Below are 20,654 nucleotides of genomic sequence, written 5' to 3'. Positions count from 1 at the left end.
CAGATGTTAGTTAATTGTGTACATAATCTTTATGCATATGCTAATTCTATGCTACAAAATCTCAGCCCTATCACATTCATTTACAAAGTTTTACTCATTAGAGTTTAGAAGTCGTAAGACAGCACGGATTATAAACAAAACCAAATCTTTCTTGTTTTCTTAGTGATCACAACAAAATTTTCTTGTGATCTCATGTTCTATAAGAAGCATCATTGCAGCATCGTGGATAATAACCATAAGAAAATTAAGTTGTGATAGAAAACAAGAAAAATACATATTTCAATGCATGGCCTTTCAAAACTTTCATATTTGAGAGCATCGTTGTCATGTAACAAGTCCAAAAAATGTATTAAACCTGGGTTATGCATATTTTTAAATCTCTAAAGAATGTTTCTGATTATAAAAAATGATAACCTTGGGTTCAATGTAATTCGAGCACAGCCAGAGAATGGATTTAACCTGAGGATTTGGTTAGTAAACTACCTGGCAACCGTGTAGAGGTGATTTGGCAACACAGAAACCAGAGTGAAATGTGGGAGTTGACTTGGATTAAACAGCAGCTGACTTTAACTCCACCAACATAGAACTTGTGTGTTGGTTCTGCACACTGAAACACTCATTTCACTACAGTGGCATGGAGCAAAGACAAGGTGAGCTTCATCTTTTATTTTGTTTTTGGGGCACATTCTGTACATAAACTTGAAAAAATATAATAAAAACCCTTGCAGTGTCAAATAACCTAATTTATAAATAAATCAAATGTCATAAAAAACATCTGGATTACAATGCATTAGAAATGTCCCTAGTGGTAAGATCTTTGAAGTGGATTTTTATTATGTTTAGCACTATTAATAAATGCATAACAGGTTGGAGCCTAACAAACACACATGCACCAAACCAAGGTCATGGGGTTGACTTGAATCAGTTGCTGCTGCATCTTATACCTTTTACTTCTTGATAGGATCTTAGGACTGTTTCACTCACTTATTCAAGCCCAAATCCTGTGACTTGACTTATACCAAGTGCTTTGTTGTAAGAACTGAAGCTGTCTTTCACTTAATGTCTGGCACTTAATCCTGTCTGTAAGGTTTCTACTCAAGCCTGTGTGTTGTCATGTTCCTGTATGTATAATCTTGACAGAGCTGGCTTCCAGCATTCTGACCCCTGAAGCAGACGAATGTGGTAAGATGTTAAACAATGAATGTCAACTGAACATAACAGCTTGTGGTGAATATTAAAGTTTGAAGTATATGTGCTCAGGGTAGTGAAAAGGGTGTGAGTTTGAATCCCCAGGACTCCCACTAAGCTCCTGTTGATGTTTGAGTGACAAATCCATAATCATATACCACCTAGACCTGGAACAGTAACTGTCACCTGTTTCTCCAGGGCAGTGATCATGTGATCAGGTCTCACGCTTACAATAGTTAAACAATTCGCACTTTGAAGGTTGAAGGCTAAGGTTGGAATTAGGGACAGGTGTTAGACCTCATACTTTACATTGCAAGTCTGTTGATGTAAAATGTCAAGAAATCCAACCACAATATATCGAATTTGACTTTAGGGTCTGGTGTCACATCGAACATTTACATCAATTTTGTATTTGCTGCTGTAAGACATGAACAACAACTGCCATACTTTTCCTTTTAATTGCAAGATGATTTTTCACGCAGTTGAATGTTTTGTTTTATAGATTTTGCTATTGTATATATTGTTAGGCAAAGAGTTAAGGGAGGGGCAAAACCGGTAGATGTTGTAGCTCCAAACAAACTGACAAAAGAAAGTATTGGGTGTATTTCTACAGACATGGGTCCAATAGATGGCTGCAGGAAGCTTAAATGGGTGGAGTCGGGTGTATAACTCAAAAGAAATGCAGTGGAATGGGTTCTCTGTATAGCTACAGATGCACAGCCAATGGATGGCTGCGGATAAAAGAGAGGGTGGAGCCTAGTGCGTTGTTGAAGGTAGCTTTGATGGGCGGAGCTAGAAAAATCACTAGAAAACTGCTGAGGGGAAAGTTACAGAAGCTATAAAGTAGTTTTAATGGGTAAAGCCAAGTGTATTGGGATAAGAAACAGGTGTGTTTCTGCAGAAAAGCTTTTGATGGGCAGAGTGATGAGGGAGAGGGGTCAGCTTTGTGATGGTTATTTATTTGGCAGCAATAAAATTCCCCTTCCAAGTCTGAATCAGTTTAACAGAAAAGGATGCGTTTGGGCAACATCATCTGTCCTGTTTTTCATTCTGCCTGTTGTATTTCTGCATGAGGTTTAATAGTGTGGTGTGTTTTAATTTCTGTTAGAACAGAGGGGCTTCCGTTGTGTTCCTCTGTGTTTTGGTGATGATTTGCATGACGTTACAATCAAGCATGGGCACAAGTGCCATTTCACCGTGCATGTAAGTTCCGCATGCTCACGTCCTACAGGTATGCTGTAGTTCATGTGCTTCTGTTTTGTTTTTTTTTGCTAATCGAATGGAGATGAAGTTTATCTCCAATCAGGTAGGTCTTTCAGCTTGGTGTTAGGAGAAAAGCGTGCTGGTGTGGTGTTCCGGTATCAATAATTTATAGGGACACTGCTGATAAAAAACACAGCTGATCACAGATGATTTCACACATACCCAGTGACGATGAGTCGAGTTTAGTCATGTCCAATAATCCCCCATATTACTTTAGATCAATCAATTAATTAAGATTAATCAATGGTAAAACACTGACCTCTGCTTCCTCATGCCACGCTGTCAGTGACCTGACTGTTTTTGGCAGCTTAATGGTTGTCCAAATGGTGCAATAAAGTGAAATTTATTCTCGCTGGGTTAAATTTGAGCTATTTGAGTTACTGGACTCAATTTCTTATTCATACCAATATTCACAAAGCTCTACCTCCCTTATGACTCCAGGGTCATAGTATAGTATTGTATAGTAATCATCTATTTATATAACTTTATATTTATCTATTGGAATTATTCACTTCTAGTACAACATAGAGAATTGTCCTTCAACTCAACTTGAGTTTCGTTTAAGAGCAGGGTGACCTTTTTGGCATCTTATTTTCTTTCTTATTAGAGTCTGTATAAATCTACTAATGAAATGGCACAGCAATGGATATCTCCCTCTTCTACTCGCTGTGTGTAACTGAGTTATAAATTGCGTTCCAGCTGCGGTAACCTTAAAACACCTGCTGTGTTTCTGGATAAATGGAAGCCATTCAACCAGAAACTAAAACAGAGCCCTTTTATAGGGTCTGAGGCCTGTTCTAAATTAATGGCACAAAATAATGTGAAAACTTCCAGTGAACTAGAGCTGGAGTGGAATTTTCTTTCATGGGATTGTCCAGATGACCTAGATTAGGGGTTAAAAATCTTAATACAAATAAAAACGTAATTATGTATAAGGAAATTATATTAAATATATAATAATTTATGGCATCATGGTTGATGTCTGTTGTAAAAACGCAATGAGGGTGATTTTTTTTTTTTTTTTTTTTTTTACTTTCTTTAGAAATCCATTAATGTTGCATAGAACTGCAGTACATTTGCATGAGATTGTATATTTAAGTATATTATAAATTATGATCATTGGTGCTGCCAATTTTATTTATTGACGGAAAAATGAGTGGCTGACCTGCGTTTTTTTTTTTTGCTGTCTCAGGACCTTCAGGAAAAGTCCCAGATCAGGATGTGGAGGAGGGCATGGGGTCAGAGGCAGAGCTGAACAATACTATAACAGATGAAGAGAGAAAGGAAATGCAGAATGATCTGATCAAGGTACTTTTTCTTATGTTTTTAACTGAAATCCATCACTGAGCTCGCCATCAAGAGTACAGATTGTCCAGACACCAAAGTCAAAAGGTGTAAGGATGAGGTTGATCATTTTCCTATTTTTGCTTTATGGTTGTGTCTATCCTTATTGGGAACTGGGGGAGTGGTAGCTCAGTAGTTAAGGCACTGGGTTACTGATCAGAAGGTCGGGGGTTCAAGCCCCGGTATTCCTCAGCTGCCACTCTTGGGCCCTTGAGCAAGGTCCTTAACCCTCTGTGCTTCAGGGGTGCCGTATCATGTCTGACCCTGCCCTCTAACCCCAGCTTCTGAGCAATCTGGGATATGCAAAGAACGAATTTCATTGTGCTGTACTGTATATGTGACAAATAAATAAAAAAAAAGCTATTCTAAAAAAACTGGCAGGAATTACTTTACATGAAATAGTAAATGCTTCTTGGTCACATGGGAAGAAGGTAGTACGTATCATTTTTGAAAACAATCTATTGAGGATTTATAGGAGCAAATAGAGCAGGAAGTGCAGTAGTTTTGACACAGGGTTATGAAAACAAGAACCAGTGCTTCCCTATTTTCCAACCACACTAACGAAAAAAAAAATCCATCCTTGTTTGTTTTCTCACTCAGTGCTTGACAAGATGTAAAGATAATCAGGGGAAAGATCTAAACAATACCCAGTAGCCGAGAGCCTGGGAAGAGCAGATTTCAAATATTTTTATATTTATAGCTGCACCATGGACAAGATTCAATAACGAGAAAAGAAAAAAACAAACCCTCTTATTATTGACTTTTACAAAACAAATGTTTTCATTCAGTGTGTCTACAGACACACCTCACAAGCTTCCAAAACCAAACCCAACCAAATGGGATTAGTCTGTACAGGATCAGAAATAAGAACCATTTAATTTGATCGTAAATTTGAAATCTCCTACTTAACTTCATGCATTGACTTCACATTTAAACACAAATACAATATATTTCCAAAAGTATTGGGTCACCTGAACTTTCCTGCTTTATGTGGTTCTTTTCCAAACTGTTACCACAAATCTGAAGGCGCTCAATTGTACAGGACGTCTTTAGATGCGCTATAATTAAATTTTGCGTTCACTTGAACTTGGAAACCCAAACCTGTTCCAGCAATGCCCCTGTGCACAAAGTGAGCTTCTTGGAGATATGGTTTACATGCTGTGGAGAGGAAGATCTTGAGTGGGCTTTTATAGAGTTCTGATCCCTACTGAACACCTTTGGGATGAATGTGAACGCTGACTGCACCCCAGGTCTCCTCACCTACATCAGTACCTGCCTTTCATAACACCCTTGTGGCTGATGAACACAAATATCCATAAGCACACTCCAAAGTCTAGTGGAACATCTTCCAGAAGAGTGGAGGGAATTACAAGAGCAAATTAGGACTATATGTGGAATGCAATGATCAAAATTCACATATTGTGACCAGGTGACCCAATACTTTTGGCAATATCGTGTATATTAATTTTTATTTTTTTTTCATGCAGTGTAAAAAGAGAACACAGTTTCTCATATTGTACACCATAGGAACATAGGGTTAAAAGTTTTTGTTTAAATATATAGGGGTGCCCTCGAATAGTTGAAGATTCGATGCTTCGATAGCAGGAGCCTGATTCAATACTTCACAGTCGGAAATTCGCAAAGGTGTTGTGAAAATGGGGATCATTGTCTGATTTTACATAGAACTACAGTTTTTTCACAATAATTTCATATACAGCCCATTATAATAATGTTGTGAATAAAATTGTGAAAAGAAAGAATCTTTTAGTAAATATTTTTGGAATAAAATCAACAACCCCTGTGATAAATTCAAGTTAAATTTTTTATGATCTATGATGGGATATTTTACAAAGGTATATTCTGTTATAATTAAATTGATTACATCGATGTTGCGCTGTACTGTGTATATATAATCACATTAGTCTGTATTAATGCGCTTTTCTAACATACAAAGTGGCCATATGCTATACAATAATAATAACCTTTTAACTTAATCAATTCACTGCGATATAAAAAGTATGATTTGTCCGGTGCTGTGCATCAGTTCAACTACAATCACCACCTGCTACAAATGCAATTATAGCCCTCTGAGTACGCTTCCAGCTGTGAGCCTTTTTACTCCTGTTTTATTTTTCTGGTTTGCTTCTAAAACTCAATCTTGAAGGCAAAAACCTGTATTTTTTTATCAGTTGGAGGAAGAAATTGTCACACTGAAACAAGTGCTGGCCTCCAAAGAGAAGCATCAAGCTGAGCTAAAGCACAGGCTGGGTTTGACGACATTAAGTGAGCTGAAACAGAACCTAAGCAAGAGCTGGAATGGTGTTCAGTCAAGCACAGTGTAAGTAAACAACTTCTACTGATATCCTGCTTCACATCCCTGTAAAAGATTATCCAGCTGACTGTTACTTATGCAGTCTTTGTTTTCGTTATAGTGTTTTGTTTGCTCTTATCCAGTCATTATTTTGTTACCTGATTGTGTTTACCTGTTCATTGTTAGCCCTAAATGAACTTGCTTGAACTTTTTTTGTGCCATTGCTTATTGTAAAGACTTTCGGTTCAGTGGTCTAGTGGTTAGGATGCGGCGCTCTCACCGCTGCGGCCCGGGTTCGATCCCCGGTCAGGGAACCAACCCCAGTCATTAGGGTTGCACAAGCCTAAGTGTCGGTCCCAAGCCCGGATAAATGGGGAGGGTTGCGTTAGGAAGGGCATCCAGCGTAAAAACGTGCCAAATCAAACATGCGGATGGTCCGCTGTGGCGACCTCTGATGGGAGAAGCCGAAAGAAATTTGTTGTTGCTTATTGTAAAGACTTTTTATGCTGTTATGTCCTTTCTTTTATATAGAAAGCATTTCCTGGTTTTGACCCTTGTTCCTGATGCATAATTCTGAATGCAGAACACTTCTCTTTAGTTGTGGTCCACTAAACTTATTAATCTAACAACATTCCAAGATTGCTGTTATTTAGTATAATCACATTACAGATGTTTCACAGTTTGTATCACAATGTTTAGTTAGGCCGGGGTCATCATCAATGGGTATTGAAATATGATTATAAATATTGAAACTTGTCCAATTAGGATAAAAACAGAAGAAGGGAAGCCAGTTTTACTAGAAACACCTTTAACAGGTGTTAAACAGGTACACAGCAATGACATTCAGTTTATCATTTACCAGAAGTGCAAATAGTAGCATTGTGCAAACTGACAAGCGCAGATAAATATGTAAATATATGCGCAACAAACAAATATATGCTGTTGAGTAAGTACAAGTAATAATTGTCAAGGCTCTGGGCAGTGTAAAATTGGGAAGAAGCTGCAAAAAAAAAGATTAATTAAGGCTCTATTAATTTTAAACATTTGGTATACATGCCAGCATGACCCATCACTGTGGACATGACGATGGATTCTCTTTTATGGCTGGTTTCTTTCAAGGTTTTTTTTTTATCCATCTCAGAGTTTTTCCTTGCCACTGTTGCTCATTATGGATAAACTTTGGTCCCATTATATTTTACATTCAGCAGAATCTTGCCTTTAACTGACTTAAAGATTAGACATGAAATTTAATAATGTATATATTTTGTAATGCGTATTAAACCCACATTTAGGATCTACAAACCATTTTGTTGCTGTGCTACAGCTACTGTATAAATACACAGAATACATTATATTTTTTTTTCGGATGCCTGCCTGTGGTTGTCTTGTTATATATGTGATGTATATATGTGATCTGTTTACAAACAGGAAAGCAATTTTCCTGCAGCTTCTTCAGTCCTGGAGGCACTTTGCTAGATTTGCTTTACGGTTGTCACAAAACGAAATGCAACTATAGCTCGGGTCAGCATCACTCAGACAAACAGATTCGCATTCAGAAGCGGCCTATTAGCGGGACGACATTAGTAGAGCTGCTAGACCATCTGCACAGACCCATTTAGCACACGGTAACACTCCTGTCCCCTTACAGCAGATCCACAGCCTGAAATCTCATTACAAAATGTAATTATTGAACAGCAGGTAAGTTATAAGTTAAAGCAGACATTGGCATTTTATTTTGGAAAAAATAATGGCAATAATTTAATATAGTGTGTGTGTGTGTGTGTGTGTGTGTGTGTGTGTGTGTGTGTGTGTGTGTATATATATATATATATATATATATATATATATATATATATATATATATATATATATATATAATTAGTTGTCTTTACCTTGCATTTACCCCATGGCTTGTATTCTTGTGCAAGGCTGATTAGGTAAGCAGCACATTCGGGCAGCGTTCACACTCCCAAAATACTGAAACAAGGTCTCTCCCAGTAAAAAGACAGCTCAAGTACATCAGTCTTGTAAAGTTACTTATTTTGGACAGATTTCAAGGCTGCGTCACAAGTGTCCTTCACAGCCAAAATAAGATACAGCTGGAGTTTGTTTTCTGTTGAAATTGTTTGAAGGTAAGAACATTGAGGTGAAGATCAATGTGCAGTTCTTTTCCTAGCATTATGTTGCGACAATATAAGAAACTGCACTGAGAAGTTAAAGGAGAGAAGAGGTTTAAATAAAGATATACACAATGATGAATGGGTTTTGACTGTAGCAACATTCACATCAGTCTCGGTCTCATCAAATAAATTAAACAAAATATTAAATTAATTTAATCTTTATTCCACTCTTGTGGAAATAGTCACTGATTAATAGAGCCCAATTGTTCTGTTAAAAAAAAACAGCAGTTTTTTTAACCGCTTTTATTCCATAATTTGCAATCTGTACTTATCTCTGTCTGATTCTGATGACGATGTGGTATTACAGTAGCTGATTACAAACAGAACTGAATAGAATTAGGTCCATTTCTCTTAATTTGATCTAATTTCACCCTCACGTGATTCAGTCAACTCCAATGTTTGGATTGATAAATTTTTTATATATAATTTGTTAAATTGACACTAAAATGGACATGATGTGGTCAACACACACAATTGTATAGGATTGTATTGAATTCAGTAGCATAAAATGTTCCTGCTGAACTAGAAGCCAAAAACGTGTTCCAGCTTGACAAAAATATGGTAATATGGGTTGAAGTCAATGATCCTGAGTGACCTCAATGCTATTAAACATCTTTGAGATGAATTGGAACAGTAACTTCTCCTTCAGTCTCCTCATCCTACATCAGAACCTGACTTCACTGAAGCCCTTGTGGTGGAATGATCACATCCACAAGCACATTCCAAAATCTAGGACGGAGGTTATTATAACAGCAAATACAAAGACTAATATACCTATTATTCTATCAATTAATCGAGTAATCGGTTAAGTTCTTTTCCTTCTATTAAGGGGCAATACTAAATATACAAGTGAAAATTAGCTGAACAAGTAACTTGTTTCCTTTTTAGAAAAATTTACATTTGTATTGCTGAAACAAGAAACTCTGTAAAAATTGAAACATATTTAGTGCATTTAATTGTCATATTACGTCAAAATGTAATTACAAATATATTAATAAAATCAATTTTAAATGACTTTAAAAAGGTAACCATAGTACAACTCAAAACTAAGGCATACAGCAGAATAATAGTAATAATAATAAACTAAACATTGCATTTATGTTGTGCAGCTTACCTTTAAAGTTTCAGCCTAACTATAGCTCAAGGCTTGGAAGGCATTGTGGCTATTTTATAAATACCACCTAATCATTAAAGAAATTATTTTCTTGTATCTTCTCTTACTTTTTGAGACATTTTCTCATATTCTCTTATATTTTATAATTATAGACCTGATTAGGTTTTCATTTCACTGCAAGTTTATTCTGAATCTTTTGTAAGTGGCAAAATTTTGTGGACAAGAAGGTGGAACAAGTCCATACACATAAAATAATATTAAAACTGTTGGTTTTTTGCCTGAATCTTCTCCTCACCCCTCGCTCCAGAGATTAGTGGGTGGTGCTTCGTTAATAATGGTCCGATGGGAAACACAGTGCACTGTATATGGTTAAATGGACTAAACGAATCATCGATGCAAATAATTTACTTGAGAAACTGTTTCAGCCCTAATATATATATATATATATATATATATATATATATATATATATATATATATATATATATATATATTTCTGACTGTTTATCACGGCATCTATATTATATTGTCATTTTGCCGAGCTTTACCATTAACTGTAAGCATCATTTTAATTAAATGGTGTCACTCCCTAAGCCAAAATTCCATCGTGTCACTGCTGAAGCATCATTAACTGGTACAGTATGAACCTGACTGTGTTTATTAAGTTATGAAGTTACGCCCAGTGACGCTGGTAACTCATTGCTCTAATGAAAGGCTTCGTCTCAGGTCACAGGTGCCATGGTGAGCAGACATGGGTGGAGATCAGATAGCACAGTGGGATCAATTCACAATTCAGTCTCACCCAATGTTTCCTTATTCCTTGATGTATATTGTTTAACTCAGCTTTTTAATGAGGTTGATGTAGCTAACAAAGGGGACGTTTATAAATGAATCTTATGTCTGAATCATTACAAATCAAGTTGTCTATACTATATATAAAATTTTAATGCAGATTTATTCTTCTATTTCATACAATTAATGTTATAGCTGTGCCAAGAGATCATTGAGGTCATTGTAAGCAAAATCCAGCTACTATTAGCTTGAATTACTTAATTACATCATAGCTACATATTGAAAGAACAGCAGAAAATTCTACACACTAAAGTTTAGTGTCTTTGTTACTTGACTACATTTAGGGGAACTAGAAGGTTTAATGCAAAATTAAAGCAACCTCTATTTTCAATCCATTAAACTGTCAGGACCTGTCCAGACTTTATTCTCATCACTATACTCATAAGTGCTGTTTCTTTCACTTCAATTCTATACATCATGACAGCTGATTCATTATAACCTAGTGTTTAAAAGTGTTTAGTATGCAGTATTACAAGCTGGTGAAATGTTGATTTTTACAATGTTGGTGTGAACATTGCTAACAAGAAACTCCAAGCAGGAGAGGGAAGAAATAATAACTTGGGACACATCATTTTTCCTTTTTTTTAATGGTAGGCGGGGTCAGTCTGTAAAAGAAAATTAAGCCGGAGTGACAGATTGTATTCTTTGATTGTATTCTTTGAACAAAATACAGAAACGGTGTTCCTTGACCGATAAGACAAACTATACCCTGCATTCTGTACACACCTTTTCTCTGTATTAACCGCTTTGCCTATTTTATTGTGTCCTCATTGAATTTACTCGTTGGCTCACATGCGGTAGCACCTGCTCGATCACGATTATGTTGAATGAACCGTTTTGTTGGTTGGGGGTGAATCTAACGAAAATATTTTAAGCTTTGTTAATAACTAAGGAAAATTTTTGTTTGAAAGTCAACCTTTATTATCAAATACAGATATGATATGACTAGAAGATATTTGAAATACATTTTTAACATATGTCAAGATATGTTCAAAGGGTTGTTCCAAATGTGTGGGCGGGCCAGATTCGGCCAGATTCTGATTCTGATTCTGATATGTTCAAAGGGTCGTTCCAAATTTGGTTGCGGGCCACATTTCGGCCTGCTGGCTGTATTTTAGGGACCTCTGGCATAAAGGATGAACAGCGCACTCTACCCTGTGCATTTTATTGACTAAATACTAGAGCCCAGCCCTTTTGTGTTCTATTGATTCACAAAACCATCATTTGCAGAGGTCAGACTTTGCCTAGAAAGCTTTAGTAGTTTAGAAGTGCTAGTAAAGGAAATGTACATCATTTAGGTGTTGCATCTTATCCTTTTTAGTGAATTACCAAAAAAAAAACCTGAAAAGCCTATTTGTGGGTCTCGTGTATCACTATAACAAAAAGGTTAAAACCACGGATCTCACACATCAACAAAATAAATTACATGGATCCAACCATTTTGCACATATTAAATCGCAATAGTGTACAGTATCTTTATATAGCTCATAACAACCGTTCTAATTGATGATGAATGTCCTGAGATGCAGTCTAGCTACTTGACATGTTATTTCTCAAACGAAGTTGACTAGCAGTATTTTATGTCATCAACAGGTATAAAAAGACCTCGGAGACTCTGAGCACGGCAGGCCAAAAGACCACATCGGCCATCAGCAACTTTGGAACGGCCGTAAGCAAAAAGATTGGGGACATGAGGTATAGTAGCTTTATTTTTTCTTCAACCTACTCCTTTATTTCTTCCTTCATTTGCTTTGCTTCTCTGCTCTGTCCCTCACCGTCCTGTAGAACTGCCAGGAGCAGCAGCTTTTTCCAATTAACAGCACAATATGCACTCTGTCCACCGTCGTCCACTCTGAGGACATGCCAGCTGTGTGTGATGCCCGAGAGCGCTTTACTCCAGACAGTCTCCCTGAGATTGTATTACATGAACAGCTTTTGCCAGACTGCATTCAGCATCAGAGGTTGCTCCTGTCCCACAGTAGTGGAGACTTTAGTACTAAACGTCTTTCATAATATTTTATCAACAAGTGCTAGGGCTAAACATTTGTGTATGATATCAGAAATGAAATGAATTCACTAATCAGTCCATTATAATGAACATAGCTTAATATTCTAATGAACAAGGTTTACTGGCATCAGTATTTTTGTGAATCCTACGACTCTTGCAGAGAATCAGGATACTTGAATGCTACATTTACTACTAAATTAAGCACACTTGTATGCAAAATTTTTAATGGAGCACCAGGGTTGTGTAGGAACATTTTCTCATTTCACTGTGTAGTGCATCAGCTACAGTATATATGATAGAAATGATAATAAAAGCTACTTGACTTGACTAAATCGCTTTAAGCAAAAACTTTGATTGAAAAGCCAGCCTTTTCTTTGCAAAATAGTTTTCTGTAATTTCCATAATGTCTCTAACATCTAATATGTGATTATCTTAATCTAATTCAACGTAATTTAGGTGCTCCACAGACCCAGATTCTCAGACAGTTACCCGATTACTCATCATCCAAATGCCACTGTAGAAAAAAAAAAACCCAATTAATTGTACAAATATGTATAACCATACAAAAAGTTGTATACTATTCCTACTTTGCCTGCATATTAATCACCCTCATATCCTGTATATTTTATATTATACTGTTATTTATTGTAAATAGGCCACTTATCCACTTCTGGTTAGATGCTAACTGCATTTCATTGGCTCTGTAAATGTACCTTGCACAATGACAAAGTTAAATCTAATTTAATCTAATCTAATCTAATCTAGTATTAGACTTTCAAGCAAAAATCCTATATATCGCTAGCTAAAACTATATATTGCTGAGAAAAGCTTGTTCCCACAATGTTTGGAAACTGGTGTATAGAAGCGTCTATAGCTAAAAGGCTAACTATTCAATCAGACTGCAGCTGTAACAAGATTCTGAAGCACGTGGCCTGAAAAGTGAGACAGTAAATAGTTGGAGCGTCATAGAGAATGTCTGAGAATAGAGTAGCATCAATCTACTAATTAAGCAAAGCGATTATATATTCCATACTGTAAAAAAAGATAATATTAATACTGTGTTTTAGTGCTATCATGCTATTAGACACCAAAGTTTGAGAGCTCAAAGAATTGGCTGTCTTGCATGGTGTGTGGGCTTCAAACAAACCCTAAGTGATGGTTCTATGAAGACTAATGACCAGTTATTTGAACCAAACTTGAGTTTAAAAACAGCTTTCAAGCTCTTAACCAAAACCAGAGGCAAACAATAAAAAAAACGAAACATCTTATTATGTCTGTAGCTTCTCATGAACAGCACCAAGATGAAATAGAAAGAAAAGGTGTCCTCCTCAAGAGATGTTGTTTTGTCAAGTGTTTCTCCTGAGACACAATAAATCCCCCTGTAATCCCGAAAATGTCTGCTTTGACGTTCGGTCGAGAATCACAAGAGATTTTGTACCAGCATGCTCAGATTTGTGAAGATATGATGTCAGGATAGGTTTCTTCTAATATGGTAAAAATAGAAGAAATGGCACAACAGGGTGTATGTAAAATATTAACGAAAAGAGTGATGCAGTCATTTAATTACCGCCCTGAAGAATAAAACATCAAATACAATTTTTTCTTTTTCTTCTTGATCATTTGCTAAAATAACTAACACTTTTGTTTCCCACATTATAATTGTGCTCAAAACAAATAATGCTTTCGTTCTGTTTGATTTACTCCAGCATGTTTGGCCTTGACTTACTCTGTTCCAGGAGGTGGGTCTGTGTGTGTGTGTGTGTGTGTGTGTGTGTGTGTGTGTGTGTGTATTACATTTTAAAACAATCTTTTCCCTGCATGTTTACTAGATGGCAACCGATAGTAGATTTTACTGATACCTAAAGCTAGGTTGGATTGTACTTGCCGATAACCTATTAATCAACCAATAGTTTTTAAAATATATACTGTATAAAAAAACCAAACACTCCATGTAAAATAATCATGAAAATGTTCTGACAGAAATATAAATATATTAAGTAATAAATAATAGTATAAGTAATAAATGATATATCGCTCTCCGTGCAGCGAGCACTCTCAAGTGTAAAAACAAACAGCACGTAGCGCCAGTGATTCGCCTCTAGAGGCCGCTCTCGTAACGACAGCGGACCTTCTTAGCCGGTCCAGCAACAGACGCAGACGGGAAAAACTATAGGTATGGATTTTTGTCGATATTTCCTGAAATCAACTATCGGTGCCTATTAATCAACAAAACCGATGAATACTTCGACCTCTGATGTGTACACTGATTAGGAGTCTCTATGAATACATTTGTTTAGATAAGCACATGTAGTATATGATGATCCTGCCTTATTACTTGTACAAAACTGCACAGGACTCAATGCTCAGGATGAGAAAATCATTCAGCAGCATGTAAATGATTTTTAATCCCCATGTTGTGTAAGATAAGGGACCTTGGGTTTTAAGTGTGTTTTGGACTGCTTTGCATGCTTTTCTGTGTATGTATTCTGAGATGGTGTGAATTTGATGTTAGATCGCACTAATACACATCCCATAAGTGATTGTTTGCCGGGATAAAACGATCTAAATGTTAACGTTTTATGTTTCTCCTGTTGCACTTCAAAAGATTGAGTTCAATAGGGTAAGATACTGTGTGTGGACTGATGTTTGTTTTGTGTCTGAGGATAGTGACTTCTGAAACACACACACCAGAATGTGTAAGATTTTTCATACTCAAATAGCTGAAGCTAGTACTCAAGCAGCATGTAATGAATCAAGAAATGAACACTGCATTCATGTCACAAGTAAATCTACTTCCTCCTTATATTTAGTTTTACTTTCATCAGTGTGTTACTGTCAGGCCACCATGAAATGTAGGTACTGGCCAATCACAGCCTTAAGCTGGAGATATGATACTTTTATATGAAAGAATGGAAAGAAATAATAAATGAATGGATGACAATGAATGAAAGGATTTTTTTCATTCCTACTAATTACATTGTTCATCATCAAGCTTTTTAATGAATTTGTTAATATTCTTTTAAAATGTTAGTTAAAAACAAATAGATATAGAGTTTATACAGTCAACCACCGATAATTTGCGGGTTTTCATTTGGAACCGAACTAACATCAAGTTGCGGATTATCTTCAAATTCGTGGGAATTCATTTAGGAACGTCGGGAATAACATTATAAACTGTTTTCAATAACAAATTTCATAAAAATTTTTAAAACATTATTGTATTAAAGTGACATAATGTCTAGATTAATTCACTGAGGTACCATAGGGGCTGCGGGGGTGCGTCCAAAATTCGCGGATTTTTGGGAACTCACGGAGGTTTAAGAACGTAATCTCCATGAGTTACCACTGGACCACTGGATCTTGAATAGTAACAAGATTGAATAATGAAATTCCTGCCATGTTAGAATAGCTAATATCAGGTACAATAGTGTCATTAAATTTTATTTTTTATATGTATTCATGTAATTATTTCTTTAAATTGAATGACTTTTGAGGACCCACTGAAATCTGTCCAACAGGCCCCTTTGCAAGATGAAACTACAAAACGGCAATAAAATAGTTAAATGACATCAAATAATCCTGTGTCAGAGAATGTCACAGCTCTGTGTTAAAATAATAAGTATCAAGTTCAACTTGGTTACATTGCATTATAAAAATCAAGGCTTCGAGGCTTTATGGTACAGTCTGACGTGACTTGCAGAGCTGCACATTTTTAGATACTGTTAGATACCATGACCTTGAGACATGCTAACTGTGTACATAACATGCCCTTCTGATAATGTGGCTCATTTATACCTCAGCAGCCTTTAGGAAGAATCACACTGTTGTAACTGTTGCAGCAGATCCTCTGTGTTGTGCTTGCTTAATCTGTACTTGTTTCCTGTTTCGTCATGCTAATGTGTGTCTTTCCCACCTGACCATGCTAACTATGGACAGCTACTCGATAAGCCACTCGATGAGCATGCCCACCACGAGGTAAATGTGGATCAAAGTGCATATGAGGTCATTAAGAACAGCTTCCTTATAAAGATTAGCAGTTAACTGATTGAATTAAATTAAGGAGGGTGGCTCTTATTAACGATTTTAGGGCACAAAGACAGAGCTGACAGTAAAAACAGTATACAATTTGAAAATATTTCGGCACCAGAAAAGCGAAATGTGATGTTTAGTTTTGACACGGTTACTAAAAAACGTACCATTTATTCAAAGTTGGTGCCGTTTCGAGGTTAAATTGTAAAAAAAAAAGTATAAAACTACTATCGTGTTATTTGTCTAGTTGTCTAAGTGACAAAAGAATCCCACAGACATAAAGTCGAATGCTAACTGTTAGATAATTATTTCTATTTTGTAATATGAAATGCTGCTAGCATATTAGGTAGCATGACATGCTACATGTTGGCCAGTTTATTGACATGCTAACTATTAGCTAGTTGAATAGTATGATATACTGTTAACAATTTGTATGACATGCTAACGGTTGGCCAGTTACTTTTATAGCATGCTAAGTGTTATTCAAAGAGGTATGTGATGTTAGCTGTCAACTTAGATTTTATGACATCCTCACTGTTTGTCAGGAAGCATAACTGTTAACAGATAATTAGCATTGCATTCTTAAATATTGTGTATGACATGCAGCTGTTGGCTAGTTAATACCGGGTTTTCGATACTTAGTTTTATGACATGCTGTTAACAAACATGCTAATGGTAAGTAAAATTTGTTGGCCAGATAACAGTTGTGACAGTTATTTTAAAGGCATGGCATATTGGACTGAATTTCTGTACATTATATGACTTTTTTTACGTCAACAGGAACACTGAGACCTTCAAGTCTTTCGAGGAGAAGGTTGAAACAACCGTTTCGAGCATTAAGGTGAGTGTAAGCGGACAGGGCGTGGATGACTGCTGTGGGTCAATATTGACCCAAGTTTCAAACAAACCTGAAGCGTCAGTTCTGTCTGTGAAGCGCTCTCTCTCTCTCTCTCTCTCTCTCTCTCTCTCTCTGTCTCACAGTCTCTGGAAAATCAATTCGTCTAGTAACGTTAATCATTAATGTGTATGGTCACTCCTGGCACTTTGCCAACACACATGTGGCTTTCTGATTGTGTGGGTAAAGTAGGGAGTATCAGTATCAGTGTTATTAGAAAATATAAGTTATTATGTAACAGCAGTGTTAAAATCTTGAATGTCTTTGGTCGGAAGGTGTTGATTTATCAGCCAATCTTAGTATTAGTTTCAGCTGCAATTTAGATCGCAGGTAATTCTATAGTGACAGCTAATTTAGGACGGGTGCTCAACTTATTTTGATCTTACGAGACACTTACTATAAAAATTGTAATTTAGAATGAATTTAGTGACTAATTTATGGTTAATATGCACCTCACTTACTTGAACACTTACCAAATTGTGCTACAGGTAACTTCAGAATTATTGGCACCCTTCCTTGACTGGAATACGGTCTTTTACTTCATTCAGTGCTTTTTATTTTATACCCTTGTCAGTGACCCTGTTTTAAATACGACATGTTCTGTAATCAAACCCAGAACCTAACAAAACAGAATATAGATCCTAATCTGCAGGAGCTGCTTTTCTTTTATTTCAATAAGAGTATTAAAATTCGAGACTGTCTCATAAATAAATGAATGTAATTAATGAAACAGTATATTAGGCTGTGTGTGCTGTTTGAAAATAAACATGGCCCTGTCTTTCTTTGCCATCTGAGAAGACAAAGGTCGGAGGGACTGCCAGTGGAGGAAATTTCGAGGACGTGCTTTCATCAGCAGCTCAGGCCAGCGCTCAGAACGCCAGCCCCACAGCCTCTGCTAACGACCTGGGAGAACACAAGGAGTGTTAAGAACAACTCAAACTTAATAAGGAATGTACAGCCTGCTGTATGATTGGAGATGAAGCTCTGGTGCCCCTCTGTGGCTAGGAGGATACAGCACCTGGAAACTGGAAACGGTTCTTGTCTTAAATGAAATATTTGCCATGAACAAGCATTTCATTTAGGCTGTGTTTTAAAATATTTTAAACCCCCAGATCAGTTCATTTTACCAATTCGAGGTCCAGGAAATGTAACAAAATGTTTACAGAAAGCATTGTAGTCTAATGTATTTGCCTTTTTGAAAACAAAAACAAGTTGTGGTCAGAAGTGATGATTGAGCATTACAATAACAATATTTCAATCCAGTGTTTTTCAGCCTCCAGTGTTATCAATTGGTTTAGTTTTATTAGCTGCTTAGTTTTTGTATAAACTTGTACCCTACATTTAGTTTCCAGATTATTGCATTAAGGTAGAAAATGTTTGTGTTTCAGAATAGCCTGTCAATTATGACCCTTTTAGGTTTTTTTTTTTTGGTTACTTAATGTTATAATTGAAGCAGAGTACTTTTTCTTTCTTTTTTTCTTTTTCTTTTTACAGATACCTGTGTGACAGAATAGATGTTCAACACTATTCAAAATCTAGTCCACTTCTTAATAAAACCAATCCAAAAAGTCACAAAGTAATCTTATATTCTTCACATATCAATAGCAGCCACTTTAAATGTTAGAAGTTCCATATACAACAGGAAATAAAATAAAACCCACAGTAACCAAATTACATTCCATTGGATTTTCAATAATGAAGCCATCAAATATTTTAAGACTTTTTTTTTTCAAATCCACTCTGGACTAGTTTATTTTAAATATCTTTAGGTGAAATCTGATTTTTCTTTAGGTGATGTAGAGAATCTGTGGGAATGTCTGGGGGAAGAGAGACGTCACTTTTATTATACAGAAAACATAGACGATATTAGAACACAGAGCTAGGACATGAACCGTAATGTTGATTGTTTTGTTGTAGCTTTGGATAAAACTATGATTTCCATGTATTTGATATTATATGTGTGATGGATTAATTTCTGGTCAAGACTTCAGGTGGGACCTTGAAGACATTTTGTCATCTCATGTGTTGAGTTGGTTGTTTCTTCGGTGCAAAAAAACCCAAAATAAAATATTCTTATAATAGTTTCTGGGCTGCCAATTGGAGTCAAAGAGATCGTTCTGCATTTTGATATAAACAATAAAACTTGTGACCTGTATTTACATGTTTTTTGCATTTGACTGCTGCCATACAATTGGCTGATACAGGTGTTTCCTTATTAAAGTGGCAGGCCAAATGAAAAAAAAGGGGGCTTTCAGGGATCCTGTACCTAATGTAGATTTAGCTTCCAGGTTTAAGTCGTCAAGTTTATTTCTATAGCGCTTTTCACAACATTGTCTCAAAGCAGCTTTACAGAAATCAACAGTTAAGGTGAACGGTGTGTGATTATCACTGATGAGCAGCCATGGCGACTGTGACCAGGAAAAACTCCCTTAGATGTCATGAGGAAGAAACCTTGAGAGGAACCAGACTCAAAAAAGGGAACCCATCCTCATTTGGGTGACATCAAGAGTGTGATCATAGTCTGTAAACAATACAGAACACTAGAGAGTGAGAACTAACATGAGCACTGGAGTGTAAGATTATGAGTAATGTTCTTTCTACAGTCTTATACAGTCATTTGAGGGTAAATTTTTACTGTTTTTTAGTAAACAGGAGTAGAACTTGATGCAGTCTTCTGCTGTTCTAGACACTGACAGCACTGATCTCAAGATTCAACATGTATGGTTTGAGATGCTATTCTGATCACCATGTTTGTAAATAGTGGTTAAAGTTATGCTATCTTTTCTGTCAGCTCGAACTATTTGGGCTTTTCTCTTCAGTTTTCTTTTTTAAAATGCAGAATGCTCTTTTACTGGATTTGCACCAGTTTGTATAAAATTTGCAAAATGCAGTTATGCATTAAAATCCCAAGTAAAACACAAACAAGATAAACACTCATTTTGTTTATTATTATTCTACTGTTTGATGTGAATATAAACTCTTGTTCTGCATTTGCATGCTTTGGTGCAATGCACTGCTGCCACATGATTGGCTGATTGCAGAGAAGTGGTTGAAAACGTATAGTTTGTAAAATTCATTGTATTTAAAAAATGTAAAAAAAAGTTTAGTTTGTTTATGATTCCTGATTTCCTCTAACAAGAAAAGAAACGGCCTTATCATTAACCCAATAACATTACACAAGGTACATAAACTTATATATTAATAAACTTAAACTTAAATAACAAGCAAAACCGAAAATATACGAAATACCGTGTGCGCCTTCCAATCACAGATTTAGGAAACTTTAGAAGACATTTCTTTTTACTAAATTATTCGTAAAAATCTAACAATTTGTAACTTCTTATTCCGAGCTTCTGGTATGTACAGAATCAGTAGTTACAAATTGTTTCACAAAAAACAGGAATCAATAGATTACATATGGTCAGTATTTCACGATGCTGCTGGACTGGGCTGTATTTTAATATCGTATA

At 36.1% G+C, this 20,654-nt stretch overlaps 1 protein-coding gene across 3 annotated transcripts; it reads left to right on the top strand.

Annotated features, from left to right (window-relative positions):
* Positions 1-495: 495 nt before the first annotated feature.
* tpd52l1 (tpd52 like 1) lies at positions 496-19,265 on the top strand. Of its 3 annotated transcripts, XM_046836306.1 has the most exons (8): positions 545-650; positions 1,141-1,182; positions 3,644-3,759; positions 5,985-6,133; positions 11,846-11,947; positions 16,197-16,235; positions 17,070-17,130; positions 17,983-19,265. In XM_046836306.1, exons 1-8 carry the CDS (start codon positions 635-637, stop codon positions 18,109-18,111), a joined length of 654 nt encoding a protein of 217 aa, XP_046692262.1. In that variant the 5' UTR covers positions 545-634; the 3' UTR covers positions 18,112-19,265. The 3 variants fall into 3 exon arrangements, with proteins under 3 accessions (XP_046692265.1, XP_046692262.1, XP_046692264.1); XM_046836309.1 differs by lacking the exon at positions 1,141-1,182 and having other exon boundaries at positions 496-650; XM_046836308.1 differs by lacking the exon at positions 16,197-16,235 and having other exon boundaries at positions 549-650.
* The last annotated feature ends 1,389 nt before the right edge of the window (positions 19,266-20,654 follow it).

Source organism: Silurus meridionalis, chromosome 23, assembly GCF_014805685.1.
Source record: "Silurus meridionalis isolate SWU-2019-XX chromosome 23, ASM1480568v1, whole genome shotgun sequence".
Classification (NCBI taxonomy): domain Eukaryota; kingdom Metazoa; phylum Chordata; class Actinopteri; order Siluriformes; family Siluridae; genus Silurus; species Silurus meridionalis.
Note: the sequence above shows the minus strand (reverse complement) of the source record. Positions and strands in the feature narration are given on the sequence as shown.

Excerpts from the sequence above, each read along its gene's own strand:
- tpd52l1 (XM_046836306.1), top strand. Across the intron at positions 3,760-5,984 it reads TGCAGAATGATCTGATCAAG|TTGGAGGAAGAAATTGTCAC; the intron begins GTACTTTTTCTT and ends TTTTTTTATCAG. Across the intron at positions 16,236-17,069 it reads ATGAGCATGCCCACCACGAG|GAACACTGAGACCTTCAAGT; the intron begins GTAAATGTGGAT and ends TTACGTCAACAG.